This window comes from Syngnathus acus, chromosome 4, assembly GCF_901709675.1.
Source record: "Syngnathus acus chromosome 4, fSynAcu1.2, whole genome shotgun sequence".
NCBI lineage: Eukaryota > Metazoa > Chordata > Actinopteri > Syngnathiformes > Syngnathidae > Syngnathus > Syngnathus acus.
In genome coordinates, this window is record NC_051090.1 from 7,454,536 (window position 1) to 7,473,283 (window position 18,748).

The following is an 18,748-nucleotide window of genomic DNA, read 5'->3' on the forward strand; positions in this document are numbered from 1 at the left end:
GCAGTAGCATCACAGGGCAGAATAGCAGTACCTTTTAAGATAGCTGCCCAATGAAAAGTCACCATGCACCCTCAGGGGCTTGAGGTTTTAAGAGGTAATGTAAGGTATTCTAGAGGGAACACTACCAAAACAGAACCTGCAATAGGAGTCAAAAGGGGAGACAATAAGATGTGAAAGCTAGGAATATGACAGGACTGAGAAACAAACCAAAAAAGTGTGATTTTACACATCAGTAGCCACTCTTTTTTCATTTGTGTGTATACTTGGGCAGCTGACAGGAGGCTGGGGAGGGAGAAAGAGGAAGGAGGGGGAGATGTCAAGGCAAACAATCAAATTGGTTGTTTTAAATGCATCCTAATGCTTGCTTGCTGTCGCACTGTTGGGCACGGAGGCAACACAGACAAGGCTGACCTTTTAGCCAAACACCTCAGTTGGCTGTGAAATCTCGATGATCAAAGTCTCTTATGTCATTCTCTGTTTTCCCTGCGTTTCCTCTAAATGTTGCCATGTGAAGTTTGAGCTCGATGGAAGCGCCGCCAATAAGAAGAATGTATCACAGTGGTGCTTATCAGAAAGCTTTATATTCATCAAATACTAAGAGGCTTCTCTCTGGGGTGAATGCTAATCTTTGCATTTGCAACAGAATATTTGGTCACAGTACGGCACTTCTATTAGACACATACAAAGTACACAAAGTACTCTTTGAGCTGCACGGGCCGTACTAAAAAATAATTGGACAAGGACATTCATGAGCAGCACCTTGCCATTTCAAACAAATGTGTTTTTTCTCGTCAGTACTTTCTTACAGATGTATAATTCCATTGTGCAACAAGGCTTGAATCTGTATGCAAATCTATTGACATCTGTGCAATTAAAAGAGGAGGACCTGATTTGTGTGGGTACTAAATGTGGTGCCGAGGGCTTTTATATGGCTGTGATTCGGAGTATAATTCCCCAACACGGGATAAATAAAAAAGCTAGCAAAGCTCACCTGTGTCCTATCAAGGCGGCAAATATAGGCTGTTTGTGCACAATTGTAGTAAAAACATCTTTCAAAATGCTTATTCGGCAGTTTAATGCCACATATCAGAGCTTGGCGTGAATAAAGTATCCATAGAATTGCTGCATAATGAGAGTTCAGGAAGGAAATTGCATTTAAATCAATTTAATCATCTCACTTAAAAGAACAGACGCGGGGATATGTTATTTTACCAACTCCCGTATGCAAGAAGGAACAAAACCACAGGGCCATGAGTAAACGAGTGGATTATGGTGCTGCTGGTCAAAGCCAAGCGAGGGACTTACTGACCCATTTAATGTCCACTTCCAGTGGAGACGCTTGTTGGATGTGACCCCATCCACTCCCCCGTAATCCTACAAGAGGTGATCTAGCCTCAACATGAGCAGTGTTATTGGACTTGACAACAATCCAACTGTCTGCCACATAGGTTCTTAACATCACTTTACCGCGATTGAATTCCAAGATGAACGAGCGACATAACGTTTGCGCAAATGACAAATGGAGACAAATGAAGGAGGCCGGTAGTACGGTCCTCTTTTCTTTTCACTAGCAGCTGTAACATCTTCTGCTTGGCTTTGATTAAAACACCCTGCAGAACATTTGTCTGTAGCTTTAATATCATCATTACATTCATAATTGGCCATGTTAAAATTATTTCTGCACAATTAGATGCTAAAGAGTTATCGTCAGCGTTCTGTGGCGCCAGCAAATTTAAAATATTGCTGTTTTTTTTTTTAATCGGATTGTAGCTCAAAACACGAGCTGCTCGAACATTGTGATTGCGGGAAACTCAATGAGCCGAGCATGAAGCTATCGCAAAGAGACCGTCTGGCGACAGGCAAACGAAAGTGCCCATCATTTATATGTCAACATCAGCCATGTGGGAGGACAAGTTTACTGACATCTTGATGATTATTTCAGACTATTCTCCCCAGCGTTCATCGACTGATGTTCGACATACATTAGTCAGCAGCAAGACCACGCAAACACCTCATTTATCAAGGAGAGAACAAAACCTTTGTAGACAGCACAAAATAGACACGTTGGAAAACTGTCGGGAAAATATATTGTCGTCTGTATTTGTAAATAATTTTCATCCGAACATATTGTATTTATTTGGCTCTTTGGGTATAAATGTGAAGAAGCCCACACACACCAATGTACACACATTCATGTTGCAGTCTAAAGAAATATGTGGACTCGATGATGAGTTTCTTTCTTGTCAGATTTGGTTGCTTTAAAATGTTGTTAAATTATTTCTTTTGATCTGACTAAGATGTTTTGAATTGCTGTGTATTCTTTATAGACATGCATATTTTATATTTAAAAAAATATGGAAAAATGCATTCAGTTTAATTCATTTTTATTATTTAGGGAATTAAATATTATTTTACCTGATTATGATCACTGCATATTTTTCCACTTTGCTTTGCTCTCAAACCTAGATAATACTCATTTATACAAAAAATCTTGGCCTTGAGCTACATGGTTCAACTGGCTGAAATAGTTTTGACTTCCCCAGCCCTAGTCCTGTCTATAAGAAGCAAACACATTACAAAATTCTGAGCCCAGTGGTAATCTGTGAAAAACAAGTTGCTTGACCTCAATGACTGCTATTATATATAGGGTCTATGGCAGGCCCCCTTCTCAGCTTCATGCCAGCTCATTTACTTAAAGGACACATGTAGATATTTTGTTCTCCCTTCGTGTCTCTTGCACAGAACCTTAAGTCCTTACACTCTTTTGCTGGCATGAATTTATTTATTGGCCAGAAGAGGTTTAGATTTCCAGCATCACTTGGGGAATGATCTAACCTTGCTCTAGGCCAGACTTGCACCTGTCTGGGCATGTTTGTTTCCAATGGCAGAGTATATACCCCCACCCCCCCCCCCCCCCCACCCCCAAAAAAGGGAATGTGCAAGCAGGGGTCTCTTGAGCTTTTGACACAACTCGGGGAATGCCCCATGGTGAACCTAAATCCCCAAGATACTGATTCATTATGATACGGCAGCTAGATTCAATGTGTTGTTTACCACAGAGCCCACAACAACATTGAATTCTGCACCTCAGTTTTTCTATACTAAAAATGAACAAGGTGGATTAGCGCCACATCATAAAAATGTCTGGTAGATGAAACTATGCGTTTTACTGATGGTGCTTATGTGATAAAACATCGACAGTCACATTGGAGGGATATAATTTAACATTACTTGAAGCGCACTTACCATGAGCTGGATCAGGTGGCCCGAACTCCAGGTTATACCTCAGGATGTAAAAATTATTCCACACATAGAGTTGGTTATCTCGCGGATTATAATCCACAGATGCAATGTATTGGTACTGGTTGGGAAAGTGGACATCAACATATTCCCCACGGTTCTGCTTAGTATTGTAGATATAATCGATCATGCTCTTGCTGACTTCGCTTTCATTATCTTCATAGGTGGAGCGGACCACATAGAGAACTCCGCAGGCCATGAACGCATTGGAGGCTGAGCGTTTGTCATAGGCCGTTTCCCACGTAGCCTCAAAACGGAGCGTGTAGGGGTTCAGCTGGCTGATTACTATCATGCCATTGTTCTGCTCTGTGGCGTAGATCACCCACAGGCCGTTCTCATCTACGGCCAGGTCAATGTCTGTTTTACCACCCCACTTATAGGGTGATGTGTCATGGTAATTAGCGTTGTTGATGATTGCTTCCCCACTTTTGATTCGAGTTCGCAGGTCAAACTTGACTATGTTGCGGGTGCGCTCTTTGTTGAAAAACACAGCACCGTCATAGACCACAAATCCAGTTCCATCCACACGGTGGGGCAGCTTGTAGGTAATTGTTTGACGGGCATTTTGGAAGTCATCCAGCGAGGAATATTCAATAAGAGTGTCTGTCCTATAAGGAGTCCAAGGCATGAAGTAGATCTTGTCAGCAGCTTGCAGTGGATCTTTGCACCAGGCACCAGCTTGTTGTTCCGCTTCAAATTGAAAAGAGGGTTCTCCAACAGCTTTCAGAGTCCCAGGGCAAAGAAAAACTAGTAATAGAAGAAAGTAGAATAAGAGGGAGACATGTTAATAGCCACCAAAACCACCATACATGAAATCTCAAAATAAAATGCATTTTTGTCTCATGAGTTGTCCACAAACATTAGGACAGGCACAGTTAAACAACTAAAAGCTATCGCCAATTCTCACAAGCAGTTTGGATTTTGGTTTTGTGCATAGCAAGGAAATGCAAAATAAAGTAACGAAGCATAATATGTAGGTATTGGAAATAATCTGAAACAAAAAAGAAGTTCTGAGATTTACTGCTGGAGGGAAAATACAAATGAGGGCAACATAAATGAAATGCAACAAAACCAAAATCAGTTCTGTAATTAAAAAATAAATAAATAAATAAATAAATAAATAAATAGAACCAAATTAAAGTTACTTGGCAGTAGAGGTTATGAGAGAGCAAGAGTCAGCATAGCTGGGAACATACATGTGTCTGTCAAGATGCACCTCACCTCTTCTACAATAAAGATCTTGAGAGGCACGTCATTAGCAAGTGGCGTAAATATCACAACCATTAAAATACATATTTTTAAAAAAAAAAACTCAGGAAAGATTCTCTTGAGGAAAATAGATTCGGGTGCTAAGGCATAGGATTCAATAAAGAAACAGTGTGTCGTCAGGTGAGAATGGGAGGAAGGTGAGAAAGAAAGGGGCCTTGGAGAAAGAAGGGGACGGAAGAAAACAATAGCTTCACCTTTACCAAGGCATGCTATGGAAAACGATTTGGAAGCCAGGCAAATTGTGCTGATCTGCAAAAGCACCCAGGCAGAAAGAGGAGGAAGTGAAGCCAATTCGCCCCGAGTTACATTATTTTGGCTGTGTGTGCTGTCTTTACTTTGCAGCCATTCTTACTTCCCTTGGTGCACTGCAATAATGGTTAACTTTGTAGTTAGTGCACTATGAGAATATACAGTGAAACCTCTAAAGTCCACGGCACACTGAGCAACGCGGAAGAAAACGACCATGCTGTCTCAGAGGTGATATACAGATAGTTTAGCTTCACTACAGTTATGCTATTGTTTTGGTGATGAGCATTTCTTTTGGACATATGGTCAAAAAGTTCAACCTTGATTTTATCAAACTATAACTCATCTTCCCCGCAAAATGTAGCTGGACTTCCATTGTGGCACTTTGCCCCATAGGTCAGGCATACTATATGAAGAAAATGGGAGATTGCTGTCAAATGTACTAAACAGTGAGTAATGCTGCTCTCAGCATCTTGACAGCATCCCTGACCGGTTTTCCTCTCATCTTTTCTTCAATTTTGGAGAGACATGCAGTTCTTGCTAAAGTCACCGTTGAGCCATATTTGCTCTACTTGATGATGACTGTCGTGACTGTGTTCCATCGAGTATTGCTTGGGAAGTTCTTCTGTACCCACTTCCTGAATTATACCTTTGAACAGAGAGAGGTCTGTTGCAGAGGAAGATTTTTGTGGACTTGGTGAATATATTGTGTGATAAGATGTGAGGGAAATGGTGCAGCTCAACTTTATTTGGGGTTCATAGACTTTCAATGGTAATGGATGTGTATTGATGAATGCTGAATTGAACATGACTTTGGTTGTGAATGGATAATTCACAGTTATCAGAGGGTGTGCACACTTCTGCAAACACATAAGTTATGTTGTTTGTATTTATTTCCCTCTCTAATGGACTAAATTTTTTGAATTGAGTGCTACAGGTCATAGACCACAATGGGGGTAAGCATTTTGAACTGATTTTTCTTGATCTCATTTCTTCATATCGCAATAACTTGGAATTTGAATAGAGTTGTGTATACTTTTTGTGTCCACTGTTGTGGTATCAACATAAAGGTCCGAGCTGAAATTGCCCAAAACTTACTGTGCATTTGATATACAATGGCCCAACATCATGCGTGATAGTGTCTCAAAATCCAGGTTTTTGTGTAAACCACTGTTTGCCTGAGAACTTTAGCTAAATTCTGAATTGATGAAACTCAAGGCCATTAAAATTTGGAGGTTCCACTGTAGTCCACAAGCGGGCTACCACAAGAAGTTTACAACTCGATGCCACAAAACAAAGTACCGTATTTTCCGGTCTATAAGGCGCACCTAAAAACCGAAACTTTTCTCAAAAGCCGACAGTGCGCCTTATAGTCCGGTGCGCCTTATATATGGACCAAATTCCTAAATTTAAACTGGCCCGAAGCATTGTGTCATGAAATCAATCATAAGTGGCCCGCTGAAGACTATGAATCATGAATCAAAAAGACTATGGATCATTATTTTGTGATTATAAAGTAATTTGTTACGTCTGAAGTTGAAATAAAAAAGATAAAATGGAGAATGATTTGATTTGGATTAAAAATCTGACATGATGCATTAATGGTGCGCCTTATAGTCCGGTGCGCCTTATATAAGGACAACGTTTTAAAATGGGCCATTCATTGAAGGTGCGCCTTATAGTCCGGTGCGCCTTATAGTCCGGAAAATACGGTAGCTAGGATTTGGATCGTGTCTGTTATTTACCTTTTTGCTCCACTTCTATTTTAGGCATTGGAAGAGAGAATGAAAAGGATGGGAGGGGAGGAAAAAAGAGATTAATATGTATTTTCCATCGCTACGGTTACACAAAGAGACACAACTGACATATGGATCAGGATGGGTTGACCTAATTTGAGACAACATTGAAGTCATCTGTTGCCATGGTCCTGTTGAAGGTAAAGATCACTGTACAGCACTGTACATAATTCATGAAGACGTACAAATCAGAACAGTGTTGGGTGGATTACTGCTGAAATGTGCAGTTTTTCATGCCCGTATCTTGATAGCAGTTAAGCATGTTCAATTTCAATAGTCTTGTCTGAACTGAAAATGTAAGCCAAATATTTTATGTAAATGTTGCATCAACTGAATATTAAATTAAAGAAAAAAAGAGTTATTGTCATATTTGTTCAAATAGTCATTATGTCTTAACTGTAGTACATGCCGAATATATTTGAGACAATTATGATCAATTTCTGGCCCAGTCGTGTGCCTCTAATGTGATATCCAACTAATCTTAGAGGAAAGACGAACAGGTGATCACTGTTAACAACTATGACAATTGTTTTGTTTATTTTGTTTTGTTTTAATTGTGAACGTTCCTTTTAATTGCAATCCAGTAATGTGCATAACTGTGCTAGGGTAGACCAAATAATTGTTAATTACGTGTCTGCAGACATTTTAAAAACAAGAAAATAAATCCACCTAGCAGTTACGTTTTGATGAAAAGAAAAAAAACAGTTGTCACAAATGAACACAAATATACACTGATGGCACCATCATTTTTCATAATAATAGAAAATACGTCTTCAAATGTGCAAAACATTTTTAGCCCATTATCATATGTGTTCTTGTGTCCCCAGTCGCTACAATAACTATGTGCTGGTATTACCTTTTAACTGTATCAATAAGAATCAAATATCAAAAGGATATTATGTAACAGATAGCAAGTGCTCGTTGATATTATATATTTCTCAAAAAGACTTGAAAGTCTAGGTCAGACTGCAATTATTTAGATTTTAGTTTGTAAAAACAGCAATGTGATGTTACGTCTGGACATTTGACTAGTTATTATTATAATTAATCTGCCTATTGAAAAGAGGCATTGCTGTTGATGTTGCATGGATATAGTAACAGTTGGCATCATGATATTCTTAAGAATATGCTGGCCAGGATCCGTCATTATTCAGAGGAAAATAGCGGTTCATATTCAAACTAGTTCATTAAGTGCACTCCATTTTGCCTAATTTGCTAATTTGCAACTAATCAACAATTTGTTCCACATAAAAATTACAGACTGGTCAATTAATTGATTATTACATCTGTCCCAAATAGCAATCTTTTTGATTGAGTAAAAAACAGGAATGAAAATGGTGGAATTAGATTTAAAAAAAAACAAACTCAAACATTAAATTCCTCAATGTAAAATTTGGCAAAGACTGCTAGATAGTACTAAAAATTGTGGCAACATTGCTGTGTATTGCTTGTTTATAAAATATAAATTCTTCATTGCTTAGGAGTAACACAACATTCAGATCTTCTGACTGTCTGCTGTATGCACACTTGCTCCATTTTTGCTCCTCTTATTTATTATGTTATTTGTTTATTTATTATTTATTCATCACTCTTGTTTATTCATTGTTTGTGCCTTCTTGTTTTTATTTTTTGTGTTGTTTACTTGTATGTATGTTGTGTACTATGTCTTGTCACCGTGGGATTGTGGGAACGTAATTTCGATTTCTTTGTGTGTCTTGGCATGTGAAGAAATTGACAATAAAGCAGACTTTGACTATGACTTTTTGACTTTAAATACTCTGTAGTGTTGAGAAATTTAATGTTAATCCAATTAAAATTTAATTGAAATGGAATATAATAGGAATTTCTTATCACTGCTTATTTAGTCTGACGTAGACTTCAGGATACCAACAGTTTATCAACTCATATTGGCAAATGCTCTTTGCATCAAAATATGAAGCTGTAGGGAAGTCTGCAATTCCATCACATTCTCATATTTTGACTAAAGAATAGTTTATTTTGGAAGGTGATATATTTCTTACCCCGCACTTCATATTTTGACAATTGCAGATCATAACCAAGAACGTATATAGTGGGAAGCAATGCAAAGAAAACAACAATGACAATAAATTGTAAGAAGTCTCTTCAGCCACATCAAACTAGATTAGAAGAAGACACTAAAATCTGCAAAGCAAAGTAGATACATGACAGGAAAGCTGACAAGGTTAGTCTGAAATATAGTGAGGAAATAACAAATCAGTGTGATCAAAAATCAGCAGATGAAAAGTGGGGCTCTGGTAGCCATGGAGATTCCCTGCGGATTGCACAAGGGAAGGGAAGACAGTCAGTTAACTTTTCCTGAAGCAACAGTTCAAAACGAGGTACTCCCCTCCCACAACGAGCCCTCAACCGTTTCCACTAGCCACTGAAATAGTAAGAGTTATTTTTCCATATATCAAATACAGTCACATGATCGTAAAAAAAAACTTGCTTGAGTGTGAATTTAAATGTGTTAGACTATCTTTACTGGAATAATGAAAAAAATGTTTCATTTATATCACTTGGCTGGTAACTCTCAATAAAATATGTGGTATTTAGCAAATGACACCAAACAATGTTTTTTAACGTTGAACATCACAAATGTCTATACTAGTGTCACTTTTGTCATTTCAAAATTGCATGCAAAGTTCACGACTATTAAAGATTTACCTATGTTTTAAGTGGTCTGACTCAAGCAAGTATTAGAGCCAAATGAGAGAGTGACTCAGTGCCAGGTGAAGTAAAAATGTACAGAGGCAAATGTTTCCTTGGCTGGAAGCTAATGTTGCTAATGACAGCACGCCATTGAAGAAAAAAAAAAAAACATAAAGCCAAAATGATGAAATGATGGAAATGTGCTGGAAAGGCCACTTGCACATAAGCGAAAATCCTCAAATTGCTTGTGTGATCATGCAAATTTTCTATTCATGAGTCTCTGATTCAGTTGGTCACAAAACTAAAAACAAACATTTCCAACATTGTACGGACCAAATTTTCATTGGAAAAAGCTTTTGAGGGACCATTAGGTCTACATCAGAAATGAGGACACTGTCTGCAGGCCCGTCGTTGATCAGCTTAATGGGGATTTAATATGTTGTCTTGTAAATCAACTTCTCCAGTCTTGTATCCCAGCAAATCCGGGGAACCCTAAGCCTCTGAGCCACTGTAATGTTTTAATCACAAATCTCGATATTTGGCATGTGATCTGACTTGTCTGCAAACAGCACAAGACTGCATGCTGTTAGATCCCTCCTATGCCACTGTTATAGTAAATTTGACTCAGTCTAAGATTTAAATGCGGCAAAAAATACTAAAAGAAATACTAATCTAATGCAGAAAAAACATTAAACAAAAGTCTTCACCTTACTTGACAAGAAAAGGAAATGGAAAATCCAACACTATTCAATTGAGAGTGCCTTAATGTTATTTGTTCGACCTTAGAGGTTCCACTCCAATGTTTTTCAGGATTCGTGAACTGATTGAGGGAATTCTCTCCGTTGGGGGCCAATCAGAAAGACAAGTACAAAAATGTGTGTATGTATGTCTGTGTGTACAATACTTGGGAAACAAGGATAGGTTTGAGGAGAGCAACAAAACATTTCACATTTTACAAAACACAAGTCGGACTTGAGAGGGAAACGTTGGGCTTGTGCGGGCAGGTTGTGGTGGTCACACTGGGAGTACACTAAAGACTTACCAGGACAGTTGCGATAGGACACATTCTGTGTTCTTGCTCCTATTCTGGGTGGGCATGGACCTTTTGAGAGGCAAAAACATGGTGCTACAAACATGCACAAACTGAAACTGCTAAGAATGAAATGTCTCCTCTTTTGTTGGTTCTATTAAATACTGTAGCCCTTGGTCATCGAAGCAAGAAAGAGGCTTAAGTTAGCAGTGGGCGAAGGAGAGTGCGCCTTCGGGCAAATCCCTCTGTTTCATCTGCCTAAGGTGGCACAAGACGATCTATGTAGTAGTGAGGTGGGCGACTAACACTAAAGATGTGAAACAGACCATTTTTTTTAACAACTTCATCCGAATACTCATTATTGGTGACTCTTTTTAACAACAAGCTCTTCAAGCTTTGGAGAGGTTGACCTTTAGGTTGTCAAGGTGTAGGCCACCTAATGATGTTCAACAGTGCAATGTGAATTCACACTAATGAGTATCTTAGCCAGGTATACTGACACAAATGAACAATGCTAACCTTTTAGGATAAGGAGATATTTACATTGTGGCATGTATTTCCATTATCCTTTCATACAAAAATGAATGATGGGAGGAATGAGGAGTCACCAAATATCATCTTCCCATAATTTCCCCTCCAATTATTCCAGTTCCACCTGATTGTCTGGCAATTCATGTAAATCTCTGTCGTTAATCAGGTTATAAAGGTTACTTGGGGGAATATTCTTCACAAACTGCAAATGAACATGGCAGCTCAAAGGACAAAAGGGGATTTTTAATGCAAAGGGCAATCTGAATTTTGTTTGGGATATGAATGGCAATGAATATTTTACAACTCAGGAGAAGACTAAATGCTGACAATATCTTCTCGTCGGAAAGATTATCTTGCTGACTTATGAGTGCAGCCGTTCTGCTCGCTTACATAATGGAACATCTGTTAGCATGCCTCCACACCTGTTTTATTGACGTGTATGAAGCCATCAAGGTGAGCTGCGCTTTTGCCTGACAGACTTCTCCACGCTAGAGTAATGAAACACTCTCTTGCCATTATGGAGAGTCAGCATGACTTCCTCCACCTTCCCCTCTGTTCTGCTAACTCATAACCCGGCTCGTTGGACTGCTGAAAACACGGTGACCACATCAATAATACAGGCGAGTACAGAAGAGACCCAGCATGTCTTACAGGTCATACATCATGAAAAGTTCATTGCGTGACACGGATGGAAGACGAGACAGAGGAAAAGGGCGCTGAAAGGTGTTGCAGACAAAGAGAGCAGACAATAAGGACAAGGTTGGAGCAGGAAATGGGACGATGATGTGTCACGATGTGAGAGAAACTATAAGGACAGAAGCACTGGGGTGACGGTGGGGTTGGAGGGTGACTTTTCAATTCATGAACGTGGGGTGAGAGCGGGGTTATACTTACTGTAGGGCACACACTCATACTGGACCTCCAGATACTTGTATGTCCCCGGACAGGGGTCCGGGAAGACATCTGAACCCGTAATCACGATACACTGGGTCCGATTGTTGCATCTGTGAAGACAAATATAGCAAGGATTAAGCCGCAAGTTGTGCATTTTAAACGATAATAGGCATAAAATGTTCTGTCACATATATCGTGCTGCCTCTGTTCCACATATTTCTGTATTATTTTTATTGTATTGAGAAAGTATCTTAACAGAACCGGGTTTTGGTAGAAGTTAGTCACTTTGTAGACTATTAATTGAGTAAATATCAAAATATTTGAAATTTGAGGTACTGAATAATCAAAAATAATTTTAGATTAAATGTACTAGTATTGGAAGTGAAATTATTCCCAAAAACTGAGTGGATTGAACTGGTTTTATTTATTCGTTTTAAACGTATTTTCTTCGGTTTAGTTAACTCAAGTGGTGTACAGTGGTTAAAGATCTGCAGGTTGGCTCAAGAATGAAGTAAATCTGGCCATCACATGACGCTGGCGTCTACTTGCCTCGAGTCAGACAGAGTGCAAGGGAGAGCAAGAGCGAGAGAGACTTTAGTTAAGACATCTGAGGAAATTACAAAAATAAAACGTCTCTAAACTACATTCCAGACAGTCAATAACATGGTGATTGAAAGCGTAATATTGTGTGGGACAAGATCATGTGTGTATGTCTGGTATATACTAAATTTCCAGTTTTTTGTAGCAGGGAAAATGATGATAATTGCATCAATACCCCAAGCAAGTCATCTTTGGTACTGAGGGGATGCAAAATTCTATTGACCAAGTGAACATTCCAATCAATAATTGTGTTCTGCTGATTTAGCAGGGACATAGATAACAGTTGTGTCTTTCCCAGCACATCAATGAAAAGTCTATTATAGCTTGCCTTGTATTGTGTTTTCCTCCATTTTTTCCCAAGCTGCTGCCGCATCATTGCTCTGTGTCCAAATGTTATTAATATAATATTAGGGAGTGTATTGGAACAGAGGTGAGTTGGTTACAGTTAAAGGCACTGGGGATACAGGAGAAGAGTTTTGGCTTCTCACTGAATGCATTTTTACAGAAACTCACGAGCGCGTTGCGGTAAACAACCTTAAGGGCGCAAGTCGGCTTTTATTGACGGGGAAAGAATGATATTTTTATGTTTTTTTTAATAAATTAAATTATGGGTTTTTGTTTCACAGCTTTTTCACACCCTCCTGTTCTTATTTCTGACAGAAAAAATGTAATGTACCTATTGTTATTCTGCAGGGAATTACAAGATATATTATTACAGTATTTCTTTAGCCTAGGTTTGTGTATGTATATCCCTTTCACTTCATTACTTTGGTACTAGATCACATCTCTAACTTTTATTATTGTTTTGTAGGGAAATGAGCAAGCGTGTTTCATGAATTCATATCATCCTCAATCTATTGAAAAAAAAAGGTACGTAAAATGCCACAACTCTGCTGGCACTTGCTATATAGTATAAATTATATGGTCAGTTTCATGATTCTGCCAGTTTTACTCATGCATAAGCATATCATACAGGAGCAATGTGAATTACGGTGTTTATCTAGTGCATTCCAATGGGAGCAGGAAAATGCATATTTAGTTTACATTTGGCTCATGAAACAGAATGATACCAAAAATAAAAATGGTGACACTAATGAGCCTTGCCGACATTCCAGAGCTATGTGTGTTAAACAAGAGGATGGTTGGAGGTGGGTTGGGGGGGAGTTGGTGGGCGACATTTCCCATTTCTTGTGAAACAATGTTGATGTAAGTGTTGATAGGTTTCTGATGTATTGGCCTCATTTTGGAGCTGTGGAGCCAGGCGCCCTGATCTATGGGAGTGAGGGACCAAGCTTGTCTCATCTGTGGAAATCTTGGGCTTCTCCTGAGACCAATTGAATAAGGCTTAATGACTTCTTCCAGCATAGTCTTGGGCCTCCATTTGAGATTACGCATGTAATTGAAATTCTTAGCATAAAAAGTTCAGTATTTCATCCTGCCAGGGCACAGGTCTCAGAGTGCACTGGAATTAAATACATGTACAATATGATTTCTGTGAGTCTCTTTTGATCATCTGAGGCTATATACTAATTAATGATGTGCATAATGAATAAAAGGAAAGACAGTGCTATTTATTTTTAATTAATAATTGTGTGTTCTTCTGGCAAAATACTACAGCTATTTAATAATGGTGAAGCTAAGAATGACGTATAGTTGGTCTTTTTTCTGCCTTGTACTTACTTGAATTCTTATAAAATAAGCCCTCAGAGACGTACTAACATGCCATTATTTTTACTCTACGTTTTTATTTTAGTGTATCCCTCATTCTATATTGCATTGGCTTTTTTTTATTTCTAAAATTACTACAATATTCCTTTCATTCAACACTGTACCAATTTCTTGTTTGCATCGTCATCACCGTAGCATGAGTCTTGTTTTATGTAGCACAAATGTAAACATGAAATGAGAAAACTAATCTTAAATGTGCAACTGTTAAAAAAAATCCTTTCTTAAAAATGCAACCCAAATGGGCACTTCATGGCACAATGTAATGCCGTTCATTTGATTCATCTGGTACTTCTCATGTGAGGCAGATATTTTAGATACAGATAAGACGCACTTTAATCGGTGAATCTCAGATGAGTTTCTTCCCCCTGCTCAATTTTCCATCCCTCAAAAGTCTATAATATCCTAAGACGCCATTTGGAGGTCATGAAGAAAGCAGTCATGAATAAAAATTAAAAAAGAACAACATTGCATTGCAGCAATATGAGAGAGGGTTTTAAGTGAGGGTATTATAACAGAAAATGGAAGAGTGAACTTCCTAGTGCTCCCAGTATGAATTTCAATCAAATTAGCGTCTGTTCAACTCAAAGTGACCTGTCTCGCTTCATTTTTAACTGTAATGCTGATGAGGTTCACGGCATAATTATCAAAGCAGAGATCTCTCTCAAGGGGCTGGCCTGTTGATTGTAGGCAGGCCACTGAAAAATAAAATCATTTGTAGGAGCACAGAATGGAAAAAAAAAAAAAAACAACACACAATTATTAACAGGATGCAAAATACCTACTTGCCTAGCTTACAACCGTCAACAGTATATGGTTAGACTATTTTCTAAAAGGGTGACCCAATAATATTGCACCAAACAGCCAATTAGAATTTAACAATTAGCCTCCTGCTTTCAACATAGGTCTGAGGTGATATCGGGCTAAAGCATTTCACAAACACGTAACTCCTGTCATGTGCTTGTGTTTATGTGCTGGGACTATTAGTTTTCATTTTTCAATATTGAGCACATAGGTGATTTATTTTATGGGTAATAGATGTTTACCCACAAAGAAACCCTGGCGAAGGAGCAGGGGCAGGTTCACGACCCGTGGACTTGCGCACGGCTCTCTGCAATAGCCCGGCTGCATGTGGATCTTTATGAAATGTTTATCTGCTGTGCTTTGAATAAAACTCGCCGTGCATACGCGAGAGACGCTGTGCTGTCAGGCGGCAACAATGGAGCTCCTCAGAGGGCCGTGCAAGCACCACTGTCACTGATATAAATAGAGTGAACACTATCATTTTTGCTCCTCAACTGCCTTACAAAGATTGACAAGGGTAAGAAAACATTGATGATTACACCTTTGATTTGCCGTGTGACATTTCTCACCCCCTAATGTGAACGTTTGTATTTATATAACATCCCATCATCAAAAGGCAAATGTTTCATTGTTGAATGTTCCTTATCGTTTTAATTATTAATGATTTTTATGTCAACTCCAGGACGTATTGGTCTGATGAGTTTTACCTCATCTATTAGAAAGCTATCAACATTGATCATTTATGTGGATGATTCACTCCATGCAAAAAACGATGACGTGCTGGCATGGCGCGTCTGGACCGTGTTACAGTGTAGTAATCAATGCCCTTGCTATTGAATACTTGCAATGAAGCTCATTAGTTAAAAACATCACTCAATGGAAGCCACTTATTAGTATTGTATTTCATCAGATATTTTAGCGTCGACCACCAAATACCAAAAGGACGATGGTTTTCCTAAAATATCCAGAGATATTCATAAAATATTCACAAAGTTCAGTTCCTTCTGTCTATTGTGTGGCAAGAATCTTTTAATACTATGCAGAACTGTCAAATTTACACATCTGTAAATGTTTTCATCTGCGGAACCATTTAGAGACACTTAAGACATCTTCCCATTTCTTATGGGAACCTTTCCTGCCCTAATTGTGTTCCTCGTCATTTGATTAGAGGTGATTAGATTTCTCCATCATCCTTGTACTGGGATTGTTATAAAAAGTTGGAGGGCAAGATCTTTCAAAAGAACCAGTGGGATTTAATAAAGACTTGCCTTTAGGCTTTGTTCACACTAATCAGGTTTGGTTCACTTTGAAATAAACTCCAGTGTGATTGCTCTGGCAGTGCAGTTCATTTGGTCAAGTGTGAAAGTGATCATATGAACCCAGGTGGGAAGCATGCAAATGAACTCTTGTCCGTAGGTGGAAAAAAAAAACCATATAATTCAAAACACCATTAACTAATGTTTTAAATTTTTAGGGTTTTATCTAAGGTTTATCTCCTATCGGGTACCCGGCAATCAGGAAAAAAAAAAGTTGCAAATGGGGTGAGCACTCTCCTCAGTTCAAGGCATTCATCTATTCATGCAAACAATGGAAACAGCTCATTCATTGTTGTGGTATAAAATGCAACTCTTGCTAATGGACAAGTCCACAGGACTGAGGGGGAGACAAAACAAAATTTGTAATCTTCTACTTGTGAGACATGTCAAGCATCCCCAATGTTTTTTTTTTTTTTTAAGATAATGTGATTTTCAATAATGGACGTGTGGTAATGCATGTAGTTTGCATGTGACAAAAGTATGAACGTGAAATGATGAGCATAAGCAGCACTGTCAAAGTTTCCTCATTAATAAAGCAAGGAAAAGAATTTGGACTTTTACTCACAAACATGGCCATCAGCGGCATCATAAATAATTATTTTTGAATTACTCACACCTACAATTTTTTAAAATATTGAATCCATAAATAAAAAAAATATTTAAATAACAATAATCAGATGTAATGCTCAAAGGAAGACGCTTCTTTGCACATTTTCCTATCGCCATATTAATTATATCAAATGATACCCTAATGCAGCATGTCCAGATTATCAGCCACTCGAGTCCGCTAATTGCTTGCAGGTGAATGTTCTAATTGAGCCGCAGTAGTCCTAAGGCTATTTTCCATAAATCATTGTGCTCATGAATGCAATATGCCAACCAATAAGAGCGCCAAAATGATTTATCAAATATGACCAAGTCTCATTCCAGTTCTCCTCACTTACCAAACACGTGGAAACGTGAACAAAGATTTCCACATGGGTGCAAATGTTCTGTTGATTATGCTTGACATTTTAGGTTATATGGCAATCAACTAATAAATCATAATTTAGTTGTGGCTTGTTGCGATATCATGGATTGTTTTAATAACAGTAATTTAATACCATATGTTGGTTTACAACAAAAAATAATCGAGTGCATAATAGATGATGAAATATCTTGCAAAACCTCAAGAAATGTGATATTGGTAGAATTTTTGTTATTCATTTTTGGGCAATAATTTGGGGTTCTCTGAACTTCATTTCTGCAGTTTTCAAACAGAGAGTAAACACTGCAATTCTGCAGTGGGACTTAAACACTGAAAATAACTAACATTACTAAGGCCTCTGGCACTCTCAGGAAGTGCATACAACCTGATCCTTCTTTTAAAGATACAGGCCAAAAATATTTCAACAACGCTGTTCCAATTTTGTTTCACAGGCAGCTCCTGCTGGGCAGCATTTGTGCTTCAGTTTGTTTTTTTACTTGTCCAAGTGAGGTTGAGCTTTCCGTAATGCGCAGGGGCAAAAGGAGGGAGACAATCCTCTTTCAAGACAGACAACGCAAGTCAGCTATCTGACTTCATCAAACAGGACTTGACAATAAGCCTCGTGCATACAAGACCTCTGCTGTTTTGTGTCTTCATTTCCCAAAGCGGCTAACCAAAGTTGCTGACGTTCTTCTACCATCCGGTATCTCTCAGTGGCATTCAAAGGTCATCTATCCATTGCACTTTGCCTCTAACGGCATCCAAGTGTGACAACTGCTCTCATGTTTAAGGGCTCACATTAACAGCAATGGCAATGGAACCCAACAGGAGTGAACATACATGTACACCACACACAGACACTAAATCATCTGCTTTGCACGTAAGCGATATGGAGAACCAAGCCAAACCACCAGTTGGAGTTAGGTCCACAATCTGTGTTGTATAAAAGCTCAATCGCAAAATTATTATTCATTACATATTAAAACATTAAATATAATGTAATGTGACCCCTGATGTATATTGCAGATGTTACTATAGAATTGTAAAATGTTTCTTGTGTTCTTGCAGATGGGATAGCGCTGCCTGGTTTTTTTTTCGCCCGTTCTACAGCTAAACTGAGTCAGTCTATTTTTGATGGAGTCAATCAATCGGACAGCAACGGTGTTAAAGATTTTCCTCCTAAGGCAAGAGAAGCAGAGGGATTAAAAAAAAAAAGAAAAAGAAAACACACAAGGGGCAAAGCATAAAACCTAAACATTTGACAGCAATTCAGAGTGTGTTGCTCTGGGCAACCCACGTAAACTGCAACTTCTACAACTGTAAGGTTCAGGTTTACCTCTGTGACATGATTTTGTATGCTTCTGGAAGATAGCAGTTGATGTTTTCCATTTGGAAAGGGTCGGCATCGCAGATCTTGTCATCTGTCCGTCCATAGTTGGCGCTTTCGATCAGTATGACATCACTTCCTGGACAGCGCAGATCGATGGGGTAACCCTCACAAGATAGCTCTCTTCGTACTAAGCCAAATGGCAGGGCAGCCCGACTGAACCCTGAGGGAGTGGAAAGAGAGCTTTATCAGTGAGAATCAATGCGGAGT

The 18,748-nt window shown here is 38.6% G+C and overlaps 1 protein-coding gene across 34 annotated transcripts in view; it reads right to left on the reverse strand.

The window, feature by feature from the left end:
* The window catches only part of adgrl2a (adhesion G protein-coupled receptor L2a), a 107,324-nt gene that overhangs the window by 31,639 nt on the left and 56,937 nt on the right, over nucleotides 1-18,748 (reverse strand). For 27 of the 34 annotated variants that reach the window (XM_037248813.1, XM_037248812.1, XM_037248805.1 and 24 more), the window contains 5 exons: nucleotides 18,488-18,701; nucleotides 11,740-11,849; nucleotides 10,327-10,386; nucleotides 6,561-6,575; nucleotides 3,247-4,047 (listed from right to left, as the gene is read on the reverse strand). In XM_037248813.1, the coding sequence (XP_037104708.1) occupies nucleotides 3,247-4,047; nucleotides 6,561-6,575; nucleotides 10,327-10,386; nucleotides 11,740-11,849; nucleotides 18,488-18,701 (1,200 nt within the window). The remainder of the gene's footprint in view (nucleotides 1-3,246; nucleotides 4,048-6,560; nucleotides 6,576-10,326; nucleotides 10,387-11,739; nucleotides 11,850-18,487; nucleotides 18,702-18,748) is intronic. The other 7 variants (XM_037248810.1, XM_037248835.1, XM_037248834.1 and 4 more) reach the window with 2 other exon arrangements.